This window comes from Phyllopteryx taeniolatus, chromosome 1 (genome assembly GCF_024500385.1).
Source record: "Phyllopteryx taeniolatus isolate TA_2022b chromosome 1, UOR_Ptae_1.2, whole genome shotgun sequence".
NCBI lineage: Eukaryota > Metazoa > Chordata > Actinopteri > Syngnathiformes > Syngnathidae > Phyllopteryx > Phyllopteryx taeniolatus.
The window spans coordinates 45,951,500-45,973,706 of NC_084502.1; the positions used below are offsets into that span (position 1 = coordinate 45,951,500).

General features: G+C 40.8%; 1 protein-coding gene across 4 annotated transcripts in view; it reads left to right on the forward strand.

Moving 5' to 3' along the window:
• Positions 1-7,853: 7,853 nt before the first annotated feature.
• Positions 7,854-22,207, forward strand: part of LOC133489283 (interleukin-1 receptor accessory protein-like 1) — a 232,364-nt gene continuing 218,010 nt past the window's right edge. For 2 of the 4 annotated variants that reach the window (XM_061798204.1, XM_061798214.1), the window contains exons 1-3: positions 7,854-8,007; positions 8,128-8,209; positions 15,023-15,178. In XM_061798204.1, the coding sequence (XP_061654188.1) occupies positions 7,903-8,007; positions 8,128-8,209; positions 15,023-15,178 (343 nt within the window). In that variant the 5' untranslated portion in view covers positions 7,854-7,902. Of the gene's footprint in view, positions 8,210-15,022; positions 15,179-22,207 lie in introns of all 4 variants that reach the window. The other 2 variants (XM_061798222.1, XM_061798229.1) reach the window with 2 other exon arrangements.

A 22,207-nucleotide genomic window follows, 5' to 3' on the forward strand; every position in this document is an offset into this window, starting at 1 on the left:
CTGTTCTGCACTGTCACAAAGTCACTGATTCTGCCACTGATTTTGTGATTAATGATTTGTTAAATTGATTGTGACAACCATATGAAAGCAGGGAATATTTTTCATTTTTCTTTCATGTAAATGAATATCTTGATTGAAACTTTTAATGCATCATTCATAAAGCGAATACTGCCTGCATGACTTGCTTATCACTGCAAAGACTAACACTTGGACGGTTTGTTTAATATTCCAAGCATTCAGCTACCCCCTGAAGAACAATGCAGATAAGAGACATTGGACAATCAGTATGTATCGATCACTCCTGATTCCCATCAAACACCACAAAAAGTGAATTTCACTGCAGTTTGATGCAAGCATTTTCACATTTTGGTTTTCAAATGGGTGGCACAGTGGACGACTGGTGAGCACCTCTGCCTCACAGTTCTGAGGACCGGGGTTCAAATCCCGACCCCGCCTGTGTGGAGTTTGCATGTTCTCCTCATGCCTGCGTTGGTTTTCTCCAGGTACTCCGGTTTCCTCCCGCATTCCAAAAACATGCGCGGTAGGTTAATTGACGACTCTAAATTGCCCATAGGTGTGAATGTGAGTGCGAATGGTTGTTTATCTGTGCCCTGGCGACCAGTTCAAGGTGTACCCCGTCTCTTGCCCGTAGATAGTTGGATAGGCTCCAGCACGCTTGCAACCCTAGTGAGGCTAAGTGGTACTGAAAATGTATGGATGGATGGATGGTTTTCAAATGCTGGGGAACATGAATGTTTATGCATTGTTCTCCATGTCAAAATACAATTTTTTAGCCTTTGAAAGCAAATATTTATGAATCAAATCTAGACACAAGTTGATAACCATCAATCATCTTCATGTTTTGGAGTACAAAGCAGATCATGTTTAGTTACTGCTCGCATGTAAGAAGTCAAAAAGCATCGTCCAGACACAGACTCTGTTTTTATGGAGTGCATCAAGTGCATCTTGACCATCTCTGGACACTATTAAATCCAAACTTGATTTATTTTGTACATCATAAAAATACTTTAAGTGTTGAGTTCAAAGGTATTCAATGCAAACTAAGGCTTTCTGGGATGAATTAATGTTTTTAGCAGTCGGATGAAAGCAAAGAGTGTGATAAAAATACCTGCTAGCATAAATATCACTGCCAGAGAGCAGATTTATTTGGGGGACGAGAGAGTTTGAATTATTGAACTGAATTTTCCTAACTTAAATAAGGAAACATTTTGATATTTAAGCAGGAATCAAACTGTTGAAATATTGTTGACATAAATTTGACCTTGATCACTATTCAGAGTTGTACTCCAACCACCAAGGTCATGAAAGCGCTGCAGACCCTTGAACATAAAGGCGTCAGAAAGCACTTTGTAGACTTGTAAAGCGGACATGAAAGAGAATTTTGCTCTCTGGAACATCATGCACTGATTGTCTCCAGCAGTATGTTACATTCCTTAGCTTTAAGACTATGACAGAATAAAGTTCCTACACAATGCAACAACTCCAAGATGAGCAGACATCCTTGACCCGCCTTTTTGTTTTGGTTTGACCAGATTTTTAGTCATTGTTCTTACATTTTTGGGCAGTCTATATGTTAATCATTAGAGCAGCTCCATTAATTGGTTGCAATGCCTCTGAGTGTGCATGTATGCGTCAGTCATTATTGTCGCAACCGGAGCGGCAGCGGGAGTGGTATAAGACTACTTCACACACAAACTACATTGTCACTGAAGACACAGATTTTGAGAGCTGGTTATTTCTGAGAAAAATAGCTGTGACTAAGCATGAAGACCCATTAGAAGTTATTTTCAGAAAGAACATCTTATTGTGAATTTTTTTCACTTCAATGCCTCAGTCATATATGTCAAACTAAAAAAAAATTTGGCCCACGATGTACAACCCCAATTCCAATGAAGTTGGGACGTTGTGTTAAACATAAATAAAAACAGAATACGATTGGCAAATCATGTTAAACCTATATTTAATTGAATTCACTACAAAGCTGGCACGGTGAGCGACTGGTTAGAGCGTCTGCCTCACAGTTCTGAGGTCCGGGGTTCAATCCCCGCCTGTGTGGAGTTTGCATGTTCTCCCCGTGTCTGTGTGGGTTTTCTCCGGGCACTCCGGTTTCCTCCCACATGCATGGTAGTTTAATTGACGACTCTAAATTGCCTGGAGGCCTGAATGTGAGTGCGAATGGTTGTTTGTTTGTATGTGCCCTGCGATTGGGTGGCAAACAGTTCAGGGTGTACCCTGCCTTTTGCCCGATGATAGCTGGGATAGGCTCCAGCACCCCCGTGACCCTAGTGAGGAGAAGCGGCTCAGAAAATGGATGGATGGACACTACAAAGACAAGATATTTAATGTTCAAACTGAAAAATTGTATTGTTTTGAGCACATAATCATGAACTTAGAATTTTATGGCTGCAACATGTTCCAAAAAAGCTGGGACAGGGTCATTTTTACCACTGTGTTACATCACCTTTTCTTTTAACAACATTCAATAAATGTTTGGGAACTGAGGACACTAATTGTTGAAGCTTTGTAGATGGAATTCTTTCCGAATTCTTGCTTGATGTACAGCTTCAGCTGTTCAATAGTCCGGGGTCTCTGTTGTTGTATTTTACGCTTCATAATGCGCCACACATTTTCAATGGGAGACAGGTCTGGACTGCAGACAGGCCAGTCTAGTACCCGCACTCCTTTACTACGAAGCCACGCTGTTGTAACACGTGCAGAATGTGGTTTGTCATTGTCTTGCTGAAATAAGCAGGGGCGTCCATGAAAAAGACGTTGCTTGGATGGCAGCATATGTTTCTCCAAAACCTGTATGTACCTTTAAGCATTAATGGTGCCTTCACAGATGTGTAAATTACCCATGCCTTTGGCACTAACACAGCCCCATACCATCACAGATGCTGGCTTTTGAACTTTGCGTCCATAACAGTCCGGATGGTTCTTGTACTCTTTGGCCCGGAGGACACAACGTCCACAATTTCCAAAAACATTTTGAAATGTGGACTCGTCTGACCACAGAACACTATTCCACTTTGCATCAGTGCATCTTAGATGAGCTCGGGACCAGAGAAGCAGGCGGCGTTTCTGAGTGTTTTTGATAAATGGCTTTTGCTTTGCATAGTAGAGTTTCAAGTTGCACTTATGGATGAAGCGCCGAACTGTATTTACTGACATTGGTTTTCTGAAGTGTTCCTGAGCCCATGTGGTGATATCCTTTACACATTGATGTCGGTTTTTGATGCAGTGTCGCCTGAGGGATCGAAGGTCACGGGAATTCAATGTTGGTTTTCAGACTTGCCGGTTACATACAGTGATTTCTCCAGATTCTCTGAACCTTTTGATGATGATATGGACCATAGATGATGAAATCCCTAAACCCCTTGCAATTGTACGTTGGGGAGCATTGTCCTTAAACTGTTCGACTATTTTCTCACGCACTTGTTCACAAAGAGGTGAACCTCGCCCCATCTTTGCTTGTGAATGACTGAGCAATTCAGGGAAGCTCCTTTTATACCCAATCATGGCGCCCACCTGTTCCCAATTAGCCTGTTCACCTGTGGGATGTTCCAAACAGGTGTTTGATGAGCATTCCTCAACTTTCTCAGTCTTTTTTGCCACCTGTCCCAACTTTTTTGGAACATGTTGCAGCCATAAAATTCCAAGTTAATGATTATTTGCTTTAAACAATCAAGTTTATCAGTTTGAACATTAAAGATCTTGTCTTTGTAGTGTATTCAATTAAATATAGGTTGAACATGATTTGCAAATCATTGTATTCTGTTTTTATTTATATTTAACACAACGTCCCTTCATTGGAATTGGGGTTGTAATTATATTTGGTCCGCAAAACCATATCAAATGTGTATTAGAACTGGCCCGCCAGTATATAGCACATGCACCACTAATATTACAAATCCCAGAATGCTTTGCTAGTGTGTTGGCCCATCAGTCTAGACCAGCGAGCGCCTCTTCCCTTTCTGTTGCAGTTGTTAGCAACTATGCTACCAGTCTCCTCGAACAAATTTACACTTCCCCTTCCCAAAAAATGACCAAATGAAAGATGGAAAACGGTTAATTTCCAAGACAGGTGTGAGGCAGATTGTCTGTTCACTAAAGTAAAAGACAGACCTGTTCGTCGTGTGCAGAGCAACGTGGCTGTAACAAAGAATATAACATAATTGATTTTTTTTTTTAATGCCCTTTATCAACTTCTATGCAGGGACTGTTAATAGTTTGAAATTTGGATTTTTATTGAAGGACATTCTTAATTTTTTGGGTTGTTTTGTTGTTGGCCTTTGAAAAAAAGATTTACATCAAAAAGAAAGGTATTTGGAGATAGATAAATAGAAGCTGGAGAGACAGAAGAATTCATGTTATCTATTTAAATACAAAACAACAAACAATTACCACTGATGTCTTTTATTGCAAAATTTTATTTCTCGTGTTTATAATTTTACATTTTTTGTGTATTCCAGATTCAGTGTTTATGGAAAATGTAAGTTTGTTGTCATATGATAAACTTTAACGCTACATTTCTGCAGAGAAAGGAAACATGTACATCGCAGTGATTTTTGATTAAATATTTAGTTTGTCCCAATTTTCTATTTTGGCCAACCGTGAATTTGAGTTTGACACCCCTGGACTAAGTGATGATGCAAATTACAACACACATTTGTTGTTCAGTACGACACATCTCTCATAACTTATGAACCAACTGTCATTGTGCCATGTTTGCCACTCAGGCTTCCTTTTGTAACCTCCTTACCCCAATTAAATTAAATGTTTGCCCCCTTCGCCTCCCAAATGTCCCTCTCAGGCATCAGCAGGAAGTACAGGGCTTTGTGTCTTTGCAGTTTGCTTGTCGGTTCATCTACTATGGACCGCAATCATGATTTCAATCACTTTTAAATGCTTTGAGCAAAATTCCCTTTGTCCTATTGAACTACAAGGTATTTGTTAGTACGGTTTCAAAGGCCAAAAAGTGCACAATTGCAGTATTTTCTCGAGGTCTGACAAAACAGTTTGACAATGAAAATTCCTGCTAAAAAAAACCCCCAAAAAACTAAAAAAATCATAACTAAAGGGGTACGTAATAAACCTGAACTGTTCTAAGTGTATAATACCAATCTGTGTTCCACTGGAGGGGCAGTGTATGGGCTGTGGCGCTCACCGAAAATTCCCACTGTACCAAGCTTTGACTTAAACATATGTGAAAATAACTTATGCAACAGTAAGCCTGGTGCCCAAGTAATGAAGTCATGTATCAACTTCCAGTGCCAGATTTCTAGTAAATAGTGATGTAACCTCATTCAGAAACAAGAATGTTTTATACTTAGGTTTTAGTCATTCTTGAATTATTTTTTTTGTTGACAGGGTTAAATCAAAATGTGCACTTAGATTTCATTTCAGAATTATACATTATCACATTTTGCTTTACATAATGTATGACCAAAGATTAATACATACGATATCTTTGGGTTATTAAGCTTAATATCTTCAACAATATTTATGTTAGATTTATCTTACCCAACATTATAATAGACACAAAAGGAATGAAGACGCTGGTTTCTTTTTCTCATGAGGAGGGCGTATGGGAGATTGTTCAGATCACAGTCTCTCAACACGCTCTAAACAATCCCCCCCCCCTCGCTCCTGCATTTATTTGAAATAGGAGGGATTTACAAATCATAATGTTCTAAGCAATAAGACACAACACAAAATATTTGATAATAAGAGGGTTTTTCCCAGACATAGTATTCTAATGAATAAGACACAACACAAAATATTTGATAATATTCTAAGTAATAAGACACAACACAAAATATTTGATAATAAGAGGGTTTTTTCCCAGACATAGTATTCTAAGCAATAAGACACAACACATAATATTGGACCAACACCTGTCACGACCCGACCATATCCGATCACGTCCTTGGTCCAGGCGCCCTTCCATGGATGATGCTGAGTCTTCTTTTTGAAGGCGAAACATCTAAAATTGTCCATTATACTAATGCAAGCTAAGCAAATAAATGATAACTTCTATAATATATTTAACAATTTCACACCTCAATTTATAATTGATTGTTAGGTGACATCCAAGAGTAGCATTAGCCTTGGTAGGACTAAATGGAACAGTCCTTAAATGGTTCAGGTCCTACTTGAAGGAAAGGAGTTATTTTGTAACCATTGGAAGTATTCAATTTCATCGAATGGCAATGACCTACGGGGTTTATTTTGTTTTGAAGTGCAAATGTCATTTTTTTTCACAGCTCAGTAAAAGAAGTTATTGATGTGAAACCAATAAATAAATAAAGCACTACAGTATTTCAACACTCTGCAAGTCTTAAGTTACCACTGGCTTTGTAATAATTAATTAATTAATAACATTTTAAAAGCATGTGAAATGCCATTTTGACATAAAAACAGTAAATAAGAGGACAGATACAGTTAAGAAGATTATGCAATAAATATAGTATGGACATTTACAAATTGGTAGAAGAGCCAAGCAATAACCAATTAAATTCAAATTCTGATGATTGAGGATTTAGATAAGGGGGCAGATAGAGAAAGTTAATTTCACAGCAACTCGGTCCTATGGTCACAGTGGTCATGCTAAAGGATGAACCAGGTCGTAGCCTCTGAACTGACAAACAGATGGACAATAATTTCCCCCATTTGATGTACTCTGTTTATTTAAATAAGACAGATGCTACAACAAAGACAATTGAGGAACACATCTCTAAACTAAAGTAAACTGTCATTATAGCCTTCCTTCAACAACAAATAAAGTGGTGGCCTAAAGGTTTTGCAGTGTTTTAATTCACAGAAAACAAAACACCCAACAAATGTTGTTCCATCGTTGCCCTCAATACACTAGCCCCCTCAAAGCTGCATATAAACCAGCTGATTGAGTCGAGGCCATCTGTGGCTGAAAACCTCGACGAGAAAGAGGACTCAATGCTGTGTTTGTCCACTCTTTTTGCTCATTAAGGATTTACTATTCATGCCAGGCCCTGTGAATGACAAAGAAAGCTCACAACTGCACATTTTCACGAAACGGAGGCTAGTTTTTTCCCTCTTCCTCAAAGGCGTCCCTTCATCAGAATTCTCCTCACAGAATCGCAAGTCGGTTAGCCCAGCGAGGGGCAAATCAAAGTAGGAACCTTTTTATTGCCAGATTGGCCCACAGTGAGGAGTACTCACTTACTATATGTCCACCATTTGTATTACACCATTCCAATTTGGGAAGAAAGAAGGGCAGCACCCTATCCATTCATCATCTTTTGTGATTCAGCTTTTGTCTACTGCTGGCTGCAGTTGAGTCATTGGTAGCTCGTAAATACTGTACAGACTGACAGTTGTGACACACTGGAAGAGGTATATAATCATTCAACATTACAGTATTTGGTCATAAAGTGGCTGTGGGTGGCCACGAGACTTACAGTAGGAGCAAGATGTTGATTGGGGAAGGTCTTTTTTGCGTAACTATATTTTTATAACTACTGTATACTTAATAATATACTGTATAACTATCTCATTGTCCCCCCCAATTCCCAATCCTTTTCTAAAATGTTTAGCAGCTTTTGCTCAAGTGCGCGCCGTGCAGCATAGAGCAGAACGTTGTTTCGGAACACTTTGACACTTAACCTTTACAGGTGCCATGTCTGCTCTCCAGATGCTATCAGATGTCATAGAAAGTGTAAAGAGAGGGGTCTTCGGTTTACGACGAGAGAGAGAGAGATAGAGCGAGAGAGAGAGAAAGAGAGAGGGAGAGAGAGAGAGAGAGCGAGAGAGAGAGAGGGAGGGAGGGGGCAGCGCATCGTCACTTCTCACGATCCTTGCCTAGTGGTCCTGAGCGAGAGCATGCATGACTGATTTCACGGAATGATCGCACTGATTGCCTCCCGCCATATCGATGTCGTTATTGGTGGTGTTATCTTCTGTCGTCATTGTCAGTTTTGCTGGCGTTTGTTAGGGGACTGGCTGCAGGTGTGCACGCTTTGGCAGTATGTAATTTTCGGAGCCCTGCGCTACTTGTGGGACGTACTATTTGTTCTCTTTCTAAAAAAAAATATTTTTATTTTTTAAACCGCGTACTCTATTCTGCAGCGCAGAGAACTGATTCCCTTGCAATGGCTCTGTGACTTGACAAGGCAGAGATCATTCCTAAAAATTCGGAAACTGTGTGAAGGTAAGTTCAGTATTTTTAAAAAATCTGATACCTGTCCAAAGTTGAAGTGGAATTGTTTCGTTCGACTGACTGTGTTTACCGCGTACTGCCGATGCGTTTTGTCGGGCGAAAGTCCACCAATATGCGGCAATAGGAGCAAACCCAAACGCGCAAGCTCCCCTGGCTTTTTTTTTTTTTTTTTTTTTTTTTTTTTCCTATTATACGTCGACAATTCGTGACTGCAGTATAGCCACAACATGCTCCATTTTCTTCTTCAAACGTCACTTAATGCACAGTGTCATTAAGTGTATTCCGTCTCTTGCCACGAATATCGCATGGTTGCTTGACACAAATTGTTCACAACGTTATTATTTGTTTGGACGTCACGACTATGCAGCCAGTGTGCTTCCATGTGCATTTGCCCACAAGCAAGCCAGGCGAGAACAACCGCGTCTGGTCACTCCACGTTATTTTTGCGGAGTGTTTGACAGTCAGCCCCTCTGCCTTCTGCCAGCTGAGTGCCTCCCCCACCTCCCTAGCCTTCCCTGGTCTGTTTGGATAGACGGTGGCCTATGATTGCAAACATAGAGGTGGAGCACTGTGGCGGAGACATGTTTTAAGATTTGGGTGGTGTACAACGTTGGTGTGGAGTGTGCAGGGGCGATTCTAGGATAAGCGATTTAGGGCTGCTGAGCTCCCGCCCAGACAAGATACATTTCACTGTTTTGTACATTTCAATTCCACTTCTGTGAAAGAGAAGCATGACACCTTTTAAGATAAACGTCTATGTCTAAACAATCAAATATAGGTTATTTCAATGTTGAGCCATAGCAAAAGCAGAATGGATTGAATTTATAAAACCAACAATGTAACCCTACTAACCCTACAGCGAAGAAAACTCATTTTGTGAACCAGTTCCCTCCAGTCAGGACTAAAACACCCCAAATGGATGTATTTTTGGGACTTCCATACATCAATTTTCTGAACCGCTTATCCTCATCAGGTTGGCGCCGAACCCAGCTGACTTCAGGTGAGAGGGACCTCATTGCCAGCCAATCGCAGGGCACATATAGAGACAACCATTCACGCTAACATGCACACCTACGGGCAATTTAGAGTCTTCAATCAACCTACCACGCATGTTTTTGGGATGTGGGAGGAAACCGGAGTACCCGGAGAAAACCCACCCAGGCACGGGGAGAACATGCAAACTCCACACAGGGAGGCCGGATTTGAACCCGAGACCTCAGAACTGTGAGGCAGACGTGCTAACCAGTCGTCCTCTGTACCACCATTTTTGGGACTTTTATTTGAAATGCAATGCACAAGATGTAAAACACGAACAGAAACTGAGAAACTTTGTGAATATTTTGAAAACAAACACTGGTCAACAACAAATTTATTGTCCAAGCTGATTTAGCACAATTTTGATGTACTGAATCCAAATATCACATTGGTATTACTCAGGTTTTTGAACTATGGCCACATGTTTTTGTTGACATGTACAGGTATTTCAAACAAAAGGAGGTTCATGCCCTGAATTTTGAACAATGATGACGTGACCTTCAATTTACAGGTATTTACTTTCATCAATGTCTACTATTCAGTTTACAGTAGGGAACATTTGTAACATTTGTTTAATAAACTGTTAACCACTTGGCATAAAAACTTGACATGAACAAACAAAACGGAGGTCATTTTTGGATTCAGTGATGCAAAATTGTCCTAAATAAGTTATCTATAATATCTATAAAATATATATAATTGTTACAAACGGCTAAGCCATGAATGTGGATCCCAAGTAGCAGCCTCAGATGAAGTACAAAACTGCATTTATTAACCAAAATCACATAAAATGTTTGAACAGAAAGCGCTCTCACCAAGCAAAGAGGAAAAAAGGGCAAACGAACAAAAGGCGACATGACAAAAGGCCGGGAGTAGTAAGCGAATGAAAAATAGGATAGCTAGTCAAAGCCATACCGCAAAAGTCGGCGCCACGAAAACAAAAGTACAAAAAGTCAAAACAAGCACGAAACAAAGATCACTGTTGTACTTACTGTTAGTGGAATGCACGGGAACGGAAAACAGGAAGCACACAGGTAGCACGAGGATGAATAACTATATGGCAGGCACGGACTACGATACGAAACTATCGAGCATGCGGGGTGGCCAAGTGAATAGTCCGACGCTGCCTGCTGTCACAACTGCCTCCAAATAGCAGCTGATTGCCAGTTTGTGACCGACCCACTAATGTTCATCCAGGCACTGAAACACAACCAAAAACTGAAAAAACGGAAGCATGACAAAAATCCTCTCTTTGGTCCTCTATCTGTGTTCCTATAGGAGTTATTAATGTTAATTTGAATCCAATCAGTTAGCTTATCAATAGCACCTTGTTTGAATGTACATGACACAACAGTGGTGCTGTGTCTGACCACCTGAAGTGTTTTCTCACTAAATAATTTAAATGTTTTTTTTTAAAAGGAAGCTTGCTCCTACCTAACAACACAAACGGCTATGATTAAATGCAGCCAAAATTAGCAATGGGAATGATAGAAAGTGTGCTGGTATTATCTGATAGAAGTTAAAAAATGTTCCACATATCCTGGTTTAAGCCAGGAAGCTACTAACACCACGATTGTACATCACTGTAGCATATTGCTCTGCACAGATACAGTAGTGGTTGGTAGTGGGTTCTGACCACAACAAAGAGGTCAGAACATATTAGCCTATTCCAATTCTAAAGTCTGTACAATGGCTGAAAGTCAGCCTTAGAATAGAAGGCTGGGGAGTGGCCACTTAACATTGGCCCAGCAGCTACAGTACATACTGAGCTGCGTAGAGAGCTCACTCACAAATTGATTTAGATGGAGATAATGTCCTCCAGCATCCACACTGTATGCCAATCATATTTATTACTTTGTGGCTCTGGATTCCTTCACTGATCCCTGAAGACTAACTTACTACAGTATAACTATTTCAATTGCAAAGGACATGATCCCTTGAACACGTACTTTGAGTGACATATCTTGGTGCTCACACAAACATTTGTGCCATATATTGTGACTATTTGTCAAGAGTTCCAGCCAGCATTCACAATCTTCCATTATGTATGTGCAATGATGCAATTGTCAAAAGCTGATCAGCTTCCTGTTCTATAAAGGTGATTTATCCTTTTTTTTCTCTTGGTTACCTGCCTTGCTGAGACTGAAACTAGCAACAGGAATCATCCAAAGCCACTAAAGACATCAAAAGCTTTTCCGTGCCTCTGCTGATTGATACTTTTCATTTTCAAGGAGCTATTACGAGCTGCCGTTGGCCCTGGTTTTGGGTTGAAGAGGTAGTCAAAATCAAACAGATTTTTTTTTTGGGAGGAACACTAAAATGAAATTTGAGAGGGTGCACCTTCATCCTGGCTCTTAAATTATATTAATGACACTGAAGGAAATGGAAAATGGAGAAGTGATCCAAATTATGTGTAACCATATAAACACTGTACAGTACTTGCAACCCTGCTTGTCACCACTGATAAGACAGTGACTATTGTGCAATGTGAAGATTAGCAGAGCTGGACGACATCCGCAAGAATCGACACAGCCCCAGTAAAATCTCTTGAAAATCCAATTCCTGTGAAGATAGAATCGTCCTCCCTCGTTCTATCGTAAATCACAATCGCTCCGCATTGATCTAACTCAGAGCTATTTATTTTTGTTGCCACTGTCATGTCATGAATTGACAAGTATAGTAGATTACATAGATAACGATGTGTCTGGACATAAAAAGAAGAGGTACCCCTGCCAAGGCAGAATACCAATGTCCAATTTCTATATCTACCTCTTATACCGCCATGTTACAAATAGTCAACATTTTCTTTTGTTTTTTACCTGCAACACAGGAGGTTACGGTATACTTACGGGTTACTCTTTGCTTGGAATGGAAAAATTATCCCTATTCTTTTTAATGACTGCAAAATTCCAATCACGTTATTTGAACAAGATTTGCATAATAATCCACAGTCACCTTTTAAATGTTCTCTGTCTGAAAATACAGGTCACTGATGGTGTAGTGGTACACTTGCCTGACTTTGCTGCGGGCAGTGTGGGTTCAGTTCACACTCAGTGACGGTGTGAATGTGGCTGCAAATGGTTGTTCGTGTCTATATTTGCCCTGCGACAGACTGGCGACCAGTTCAGGGTGTAGTCCGCCTTTTTCCTGAAGTCATCTTGGATAGGCTCCAGCGCCCCGCGACCTTAACCAGGATAAGCGGTGTTGAAAATGGATGGATGGATGAAAATACAGTGCAATGTGTAAAGTCAAACGGTGTTCCTACCCACCGCCACATTTACTCTATTACATTTACTCAAGTAACATTTTGAATAAATTGAACTTGTCTGGGCGGCATGGTGGCCGACTGGTTAGAGCGTCAGCCTCACAGTTCTGAGGAGCGGGGTTCAATCCCCGGTCCCGCCTGTGTGGAGTTTGCATGTTCTCCCCGTGCCTGCGTGGGTTTTCTCCGGGCACTCCGGTTTCCTCTCACATCCCAAAAACATGCATGGTAGGTTAATTGACAACTCTAAATTGCCCGTAGGTGTGAATGTGAATGTGAGTGCAAATGGTTGTTTGTTTGTATGTGCCCTGTGATTGGCTGGCAACCAGTTCAGGGTGTAACCCGCCTCCTGCCCGATGATAGCTGGGATAGGCTCCGGCACGCCCGCGACCCTAGTGAGGAGAAGCGGCTCAGAAAATGGATGGATGGATGGATGAACTTGTCAGAGTAGCTTTAATGCTTCATACTTTTTACTTTTAGTTGAGTATTTATGTGAAGATGAAACATTACCTTTACTCCGCTGCATTGATCTACGTGCCGCTTGCTACTTTTATTCATCAATTAATTGGGGCGGTGTGGCGTAGAGGGTAATAGTACGCCCTGCAACTGGAGGGTCGCTGGTTTGTATCCCCACCTGAGCGCACGTCATCATTTTGTCCCTGGGCAAGACGCTTAACCCACATTGCGTATAGTGAATGTGGTTGGCTGCTTGGTGGTGGTCAGAGGGGCCATAGGCGCACAATGGCAGCCACGCTTCTATCAGACTGCCCGAGGGCAGCTGTGGCTATGCAAGTATCTTACTACCACCAGGGTGTGACTGAGGAGTGAATGAATAATGCATGAAATTGTAAAGTGTCTTTGAGGGCCAAGAAAAGCACTATTTAAGTGTATGCATTATTATTATTAGGCTTTACACGATCAGGATTTTTCGGGCCAATCACCGATCAGCGAGTTTAAAAAACCAATAACCAATCACCGATCCGATCACATGATGGAGGAATGTGTCTATTTAAATGACCTGTTAATTTACTGTATATACTTGTATACTTAATTGCTCAAAAAACTATATTTACAATAAGTAATGTATCTTTTTCCATCTATTTATGCTAGTGAGGCATAGTGACAGACAGAACAAATGAATGGTCTTCTATTAGATGGCAGGAAGTAAATACAGTAATTAACGTATCCACTTTTTGTGACATTTTTGTTTGCTGGTGTGCCGTGAGATTTTTCAATTGTAGGATATGTTCCTTGGCTCCATAAAGGTTAGAAATCACTTCTCTAGTCAGGTCATGTATTCTAATCAGTCAGGTCAAACCAACATTACAACATGACAGAAATAATGGGTGCTAACTTACTTTAATTAAATTACTTCACCCACACCGAAACCTTAGAGCATGATTCGACAGAACGGCGGCATGTTTACGTTCAACCGTTCGTGGTACCACTAGCTTGTTAGGCTACATAACGTTTTTGTTGCCTGCTTACGAGCCGTATCGTATTAAAAGTACGTGAACATACCTGAAGTAAGCCTTAAACGAACGTCCTCTCCTGAGCACCGGTGACCACCAACACACGTTTTCCCCCATTTTGTTCTTACAAACACACGGCGCGATCCATTATTGTTGTTGTCGCCATGGTAACGAGTGTATCCGGTTGCGTTTGCGTTGACACGATGAAGCCCAGTGATCGGAAAAAACGGGATGCGGTGGTACAAGATTTTATTGCAGTAGTCTGACATAGTGCAATCGTGAAAGAGCAAATTTGTCTTCCATTGTGATCCGGGCGTTACGTGTTGTCTGTCTCAGACGTGTTGTCTGTTCCACATCGCTGACATGTTTTTTTTTTTTTTTTTTTTTTTTTTTTTTAAATAACTTTATTATGCCAAAAGACACTTGACAAGGCTAAAAATAAACTAGCTTTTGGAATCAAATATACTGTGCACGATGGCGACGCGGAGTAAATGTCTTTTGCAGAATTGATCGGATCGGCGAATTATGACATTAAAGCCGATCAGCATAAAATGCGAATTATCGTCCGATACCGATAAGGCCGATACAATCGGTGTAAAGTCCATCTATTATCATTATTGCGTGTGCAATCTATTTTTAGACTCAAGTTTTCTACAAGTACTTCTTTTTAAAAGTTAAAGGACCTCTGTGGTCTTCATAGGTCACATGTAATCTATGCCATGACCTACCTATATCTTCTTTCCTCAAGTAGGCATTTCATCGGTCGATTTTTTTAACAAAAACCCTTCCAACATGTTTCACAAAAACTATCTTCACTCATTATTGTATTAAAAAAACATCCTGACTTTCAATAGAGGCAGCAATTACACCGTAGAATGCATAGAAGTTAGCTGTAGCCTGTCCCAGCTATCTTCGGGCGAGAGGTGGGCTACACCCTGAACTGCTCGCCAGCCAATCGCAGGGCACATATAAACAACCATTCACACCTACGGGCAATTTAGAATCTTTCATTAACCTACCATGCATGTTTTTCAGATGTGGGAGGAAACCGGAGTCCCCGGAGAAAACCCACGCAGGCACGGGGAGAACATGCAAACTCCACACAGGCGAGGCCGGATTTGAACCCGGGTCGTCAGTACTGTGAGGCAGAAGTGCTAACCAGTTGTCCACCGTGCCGCCACCATTACCTAGGTCATTTAAATAAAACTGAACTATTCTTAGAAAGTGATTCACGTACCACGAGGAAGCCCGTGTACCACACCACACTTTGAAAAGCAATGATGTAAAACACACGAGAATAGTAACATGTTGTAATGTTGCCAAAACAACAAAAAACAACAACCTTTGCTACATTTTGGACATACTGCATACAGGGATCTTTGCAAAGTTTATTTGGGCTGGAATTGAAAAAAGGTCTGTGTGGTGGAGAGGAGGCAAAGGTGTGTTGATCCAAGTGCAGAGAATTAGATAAACTTGAAATGTTAATTAAATAAATAAAAGCAAAAACAAGGGTACTGGAGACCCAGGATAATGACAATATGTCATAGGAAAAACACAAATATCATCCAGCCATTCATCCTTACATTTTCTATACCTCTTAGCCAGTTCAGAGTCACTGGGAGTTGGAGCCTAACCCATCTGACTTCTGGCAAAAGGCTGATTACACCCTGGACTGGTCGCCAGTCAGTCGCAGGGCACATAATGAGCAGTGTCAGCTGGAAAACATTTTGTAATGAAATACGCGAGAGTACAAAATAAGGAACCTGACCTTTTTACATCACATCTTCCCTTCACATCCTGACTTTTGTTTTCAAAAGTACCTTTAGGTTTAGGGTTTAATAGACAGAAATCACACAGCACTTATTAAGTACTTCATGTATGGCTCAGGTGTCACAGACAATGCACAGGGGCCAAATGCGGCCTGGCACATCATTTTATGTGGCCCGCGAAAGCAAATCATGTGCTTCTACTTCATGTCTCTATCTAAAATCTGTTCCAAAATTGCAAATTGTCCTCACTTTTAGTAACACTGAGTGATTGTAAACATTTTAAATTATCAAACCATTTTTAGGATAAGCCTCTTTCAGGCACATATCTTAGCTAGGTTCAGGCCTGAGTCTTAGTTGTTTACTGCTGTCACCTTTTCACTGCTATAGCCTTGAATTCTTCTATCTATGCACCCTAAGCTTGCTCAAACTAGAAAAAAAAACAGTTAAGACCATTGAGTCACACATAGGAGAAGTGCTGAGACACTATTAGGCTGTGTCACATCCCTTTGAGGGTGTAGACCAAGATAGAATAAAAGGAGGGAATAAACTAGGGGGCGACAGACACTCATCAGCCGGCGTACAGTTTGTCTCCAAGCGCTGTGATATCAAAATTTCTGGCATTAAACATCCTTAACTGAGAAAATACATTCGTCTGGGAATGAATGACTATATTATATATTAGTATAGCAGACACTAAAGAAAAAGATCCAGCGGAAGTTCAGACGGAACTTCACACCACTTTTTAAAATAAATTGAACAATAGTTGAACAAATGGTTTTGTTTGACTTCGTATTTCAAAACGAGTCATCCATCATTTTTTTTGTGTATACAGTGGAACCTCGATAGAAGGGACTAATAGGGGTGGGGGGTCGGCTGTCTGATAAATATTTTTTAAAAAGCTTGAAAAGTTAGAAAGTTTCACATTTTATCCCAATTTACCACGGCGGCGTGCTTGGTCATGATGGCATTGCTGACGTACAGTACTCATTATAGGTTTCATGAGCGGCGAGGAATTAGTGTGCTTCCCAAAGGTGAACGGCTTGACAAAAAAATGTTACTGGACCAAAAATAGCATGTTCCAGACTCCAGAGACTTGTGTTTTGTATTCCTCAGAGTTAACACGCCACCATGCAGCTCCCCCTCTCTCTGTGCTGCGCTCCACACAATAGACAATAGACATAACCATCATGACATGGCCACTATGTCAATGCCCCACATTCAACACCACCACCACCACCTAAGCATGGGAGGCACGTTTAGTCGTATTGTATATTTGTGACCTGGAAATATGTCAGTCCCATTCTCTGCCTGCATTGCACCCCAGCGGCAGTAAACAACAGTGACTAATTTTGGAAATAACAGACTCTGTCAACTGCAGTTTAAATGAGAAATGTATACTATTTTTGGACACATTGTTCAGTCCCGATATCCGTTTTATCTGATATCCGTTATTAAGGTTCCACTGTACTGTATCTAATAATATGATGAGGTGATTATACATTTATATGGCGTCATAATGGCCCTCTAACGGAAACCATAACTACAGTGTGGCCGACATATAAAATTAGTTTGACATCCTTGATAGGGGTTTATTGTACTCTTCAAGCATGCATTTGATTGAAAGCTTAGTGAGGACAAATATAATGAAGCTGTGTCTATTTCTATTTTCCTTAGTAAAGCAAAGCAAAACAAATTTATTTATATAGCGCATTTCATACACAAGGTAACCTGATGTGTTTTACATGATTAAAAGCATTTAAAACAAAGAAAAAAACAGCTTATAAACATTTAAAACAAAGACAAAAAATAAAAGTACAATTAAAACAACGTACAGTGCAAGAAATATCCTTTAAAAGTTGAAATGCTCTAAAAAGCATGAGAGAAAAGAAGAGTTTTTAACCTGGACATTCAAACATTCACACAGCCGATGTCACTTCTGTTGGCAACGTATTCCATTAGTGTGCAGCATAATAGCTAAATGCTGCTTCACCATGTTTGCTTTGGACTCTGTGCTCCACTATTTGACCTGAGTCTGTCGATTTCAGAGCCCTACTGGGCTTCTGTTCCATTAGCATTTCTTTCATGTATTCAGGACCTAAACCATTTAGTGATTTATAGACCAGTAGCAGAACTTTAAAATCTATTCTAAAGCTGACTGGAAGACAGTGTAAAGACTTTAGAATTGGATTAATATGCCCTGACCTCTTTGTTCTGGTCAGAACCCGAGCTGCAGCATTATGAATGAGCTGCAGCTGTTTAATGCTCTTTTTGGGGAGTCCAGTCAGAAGACCATAACAATAGACAAGTCTGCTTGAGATAAAAGCATGGATGAACTTCTCCTGGGGCCTCATGTACAAAAGGTGCGTACGCACAAAAACGTGGCGTACATTCTTTTTCACGGCAAAGTTCAGAGGGAAGAAAGAAATGACCGTGGAAATGTGCGGTGCCTCACGCCAACTTAATAGCTGGCGTACGCACGTTTCTGCAGCTGTTGGTGCTTTGGTGACACTTAGAGGTGATGCTGGGAAACTTTTATAATACATTTGCACATTAGAGACACATGAACAATTAGCACTGATGAACAAGTCAACATGTCAAACTCATTTTAGTTCGCGGGCAACATTTACCCCAATTAGATCTCAAGCGGGCTGGACCACAATATTTTTGGCTTAAAAATCCATAAATAACAACTATTCAAAAATGTCCCCATTGTTTTTGCGCAAATGATTACAGGTACTTTCGGATAATATTCACATTTATTCATTATTATCTTGTTGCAAATCATAAGCAGTCTGAATTTTTTAACCAAAAATTATTTTAACAGTATTATGAATCAGTCACCCTGCACCATTTAGTTATGCATCCTTTGTAAATGTATACATAAACAAATTAAGTTGTGGAAGTGCATGGAAAAAAAAACCCAAAAAGATTCCAACAAACCAACCTCTTTTGAAGTGAAGCTTTTGACTGATATTTTGTAATATTCAATGTCTTAAAATTCAATGCCAGTCGGGCGGGCAGCAGCAGCCCGTTGTTGGAGTGTAATTGCGTCGGAGACGCTGGGGATGCAGGTGGAGACGCAAAGGAACGGTGGATGAAACCTCTGCGTATGTGACACCGGTGATGCCAGCACTGAAAAAAAGAATCCTTTGAATTTAATTAGAACATTTATATTGGTTGCATATGATTAAGATGTGTTAAAATGGCCTATATTTTTTTAGGAGATGAGGGGTAAATTATTTCATTTTAACACATTTGAATCATGTGCAACCGATGTACATGTTCAAATTAAGGAAATTCAAAAGACTCTTTTTTTTCAGTGAGGGACGCTGGAGGAATCCTCCGTGTCTGTGACACTAAGACACCGGGGACGGTGGACGAATCCCCCGAACATGTAGCACGTGGCTGCGACTGCGTGTCCTCTCCTGTGTATTAAAATAATAAATTGAGTGATCAAACAGGAGTCACAGTTTTTGATATACTCTTTGATATGCCGATGTGCTTCTATTTGAATTCAAAAGATTTATTACAAATACCACACATACAACATTTACGCATGAACCTTAATCTCAGAGGGCTAAGTGTATGTTACTGTATGAACACATTTGTTGTGAGTTATGAAAATTCATGGTATTTACCTTGGGGGTAATCAGAGACAGCCATGTGCTCCCACCACCCCTGAGAGAGCAGTGTCACCCATTATTGCAGCGACTCTCTCCTCAGCGCCGATTCCTCCGGCTGTTTTGGCCATACTTTGGCGGTGGGCAGCTGTCCTGCACTTCACATCCACCTTAATGTCTGACCACTTCTTTTTTAGTTCAGCGTGTGTGCGGTGTTCTGACTCCACAACATTGACAGCCGCACACACGCTGTCCCATTCAATCTTCTTTCGCTTGTTGTTAATGCTGGAGGACAGTGTGCAAAAAGAGGATTTTCTTGCGCACCTAGACTTCATGTCTGTGTGTCACTAATTAGTCTGTGGTGTCAGCAAACATTATTTGATCTTATTTAACTTATGTGATGGCATCCCCAGAAAGTCAAAGAAAAGCAAAACACACACAGTTAATCCTTTCGAAGCTCCTTGAACAGAAATCTCATAAGATTTGCCGAGAATTTATGAGATATGTGAAGGTCACACAAGTAGTTTTGCATGCAACACTCGTTCAAACCTAGGATATTTGTGTGACTTTAAAAGTAAAACGTTGGATGTCCTTTGTCTGAGTTGGATTATTGTTCCTTTCCCACCCAGAACACAGTTGAAGCAGAGCAGCAGAATTGGCTCTTAACAGGGTTCTTGATTTACAGACCACTTTACAAGAGGGGCTTGGGGACGCAGCCCTTCTTGTCCTCCAACATGCAATTCTAGCTGCCGAGCAAGGAGATCCAGGTTGTCCATTATCATGTTGGAAGCTTATTTGCATTGTACTATTAAGCTCTCAGCAGTAACTAACACATCTGCTCATCTTAGCAATTTATGGTCTCAGTGCTATTTGGTTGTGACATATCTGGGGAAAGGTTTACTTCATAGCTTTTTGTTCATGAATCTGCATGTACTTTTAACACTTAGCTGACTTACGAACAAAGTACAAAAAATGGAAGGTATATTATGTCTCTGAAGTCAAAATGCTTGTTGCAAATACATTTTATACCACTGGTAGAAAGTTCATCCATTCGTAAGGAATACGCGTTTCTGGGATGAGCAGCGCAAATTATTATGCACATTGCACGCATGTAAAATATCTCACACTTTCGTTGCCTTTGCCGGTGAGCTTATTCTGCTTTTGCTATTTACTCTTTTCCGGTGTCCTCTAGTGAATTGGATATTTTAAGCCTTATCAGTGACAAGGAAGAAACAGGGCATATTGGCAATTTGAGTTATTCTTTTAACAAACTGTCCTTAGAAGCATGAGTTAAGTTGAGGTCAGGACTGTTGGCCCACACTGTGGAGATATGGGACTGCTACTGGTTGCAGAATCTTTTCTCAAAATTGCTCAGCATTGAGATTACCCTCCAAGATGATAAACATCATTTTTTTTCCAGTGACAACCCATGTTCCGTAGGCTGAATTTAACATTCCTCTTTGATCAGGCTCAGGTGCAGGTGTTGGTAACATTACTGCAAACAGGCTCGACTGTGAAGGTCAATTATGCCTCCTGGGAGCCCTACGAGCCCGGAGACTTGCTGTTTGCATTCTGTTCTACATTGTCTTTGCAGTGAGCGCCGTACAATATTGTCCTGAAGACATTGGGCCTCATTCACGAACCATGCTGTGCGTTCTGTGCTTAAATCGTCCGTATGCACATTTGACGTACAAACCTGTGAGTTATCAATATTTTCGTACTTGATTTTGTTTGTACTCTGCGACAAATTTATGCGTACGCACAAATAATACAGGAACAGCTTTTGAAAAAAAAGGTCAAACACACATCTTTTACCCAAGATGCACAACTTATTGATACACAGTCTTGCACAGAAAACAATAATAATAATTTTAATGACAATAACTTTCATTAGGAATTTGCCAATGATTTGACTAATGTCCTAACCATGAAAAGGGCACTCGTCACTCGTCACTTTTACCCTCGTTCCGCTTGTGCTTGTGCTTGTATGTGCTGTATGTACTGAATGTGTGTATCCTCCGCTGTCTATGTGTTAGCAGATGTCATGCAACAAAGATTTTGCGTGAGTTTATGCTTTGATAGCGTACCCGAAAAATCCAGAGAACCGCCGCCAGAGATCTATTGAAGAAATGAGTGAAGACTGGAGCGAGCTGGTCCGCGCAGACTTTGAGGCAGGATGGGGACACATGGTCTGGGCCTGCCGCTTTGTTAATCTTTTGTTGTTTGAAGATGCGTCTCACATCCTGTTCACGGATGGTTAACGCAGAAGTCGGTGGTGTGATAGTGGTTGGTGGTGCGGCCGGGTGGGTGTGGGGTGTGAAAGTGTCCTTTTCAAATCTGCAGTCGAAGGTATTCAAGTCGTTGGCTAGTGTGCTATTGTTCTCAGCTTGGGGGGATCGTCGCTTGTAATTTGTCAGCGATTGGAATGCATGCCAGACTGATTTAGAGTTGTTAGCGCTAAACTGTTTTTCCAACTTTGCAGCATTGTTCCTCTTTGCAATGTTAATTTCTTTAGTCAGCAGGTTTCTAGCTCGATTATACAGGTCCCTGTCCCCGCTTTGATATGCGTCCTCCTTCGGCGAAGCTGCTAAAGTTTGGCAGTGAACCACGGCTTGTTGTTGTTGAATGTACGAAATGACTTTGTTGGTACACACACATCTTCACAGAAACTGATATAGGATGTGACAGTGTCCGTATATTCATCCAGGCTGCCAGCTCAATTTTCAAAGACACTCCAGTCTGTGCAGTCTAAACAGCTTTGAAGTTCCATCTTTGCTTCATTGGTCCACTTTTTCACTGTTTTCACTGTAGGCTTTCGCGCATTTAGGTTC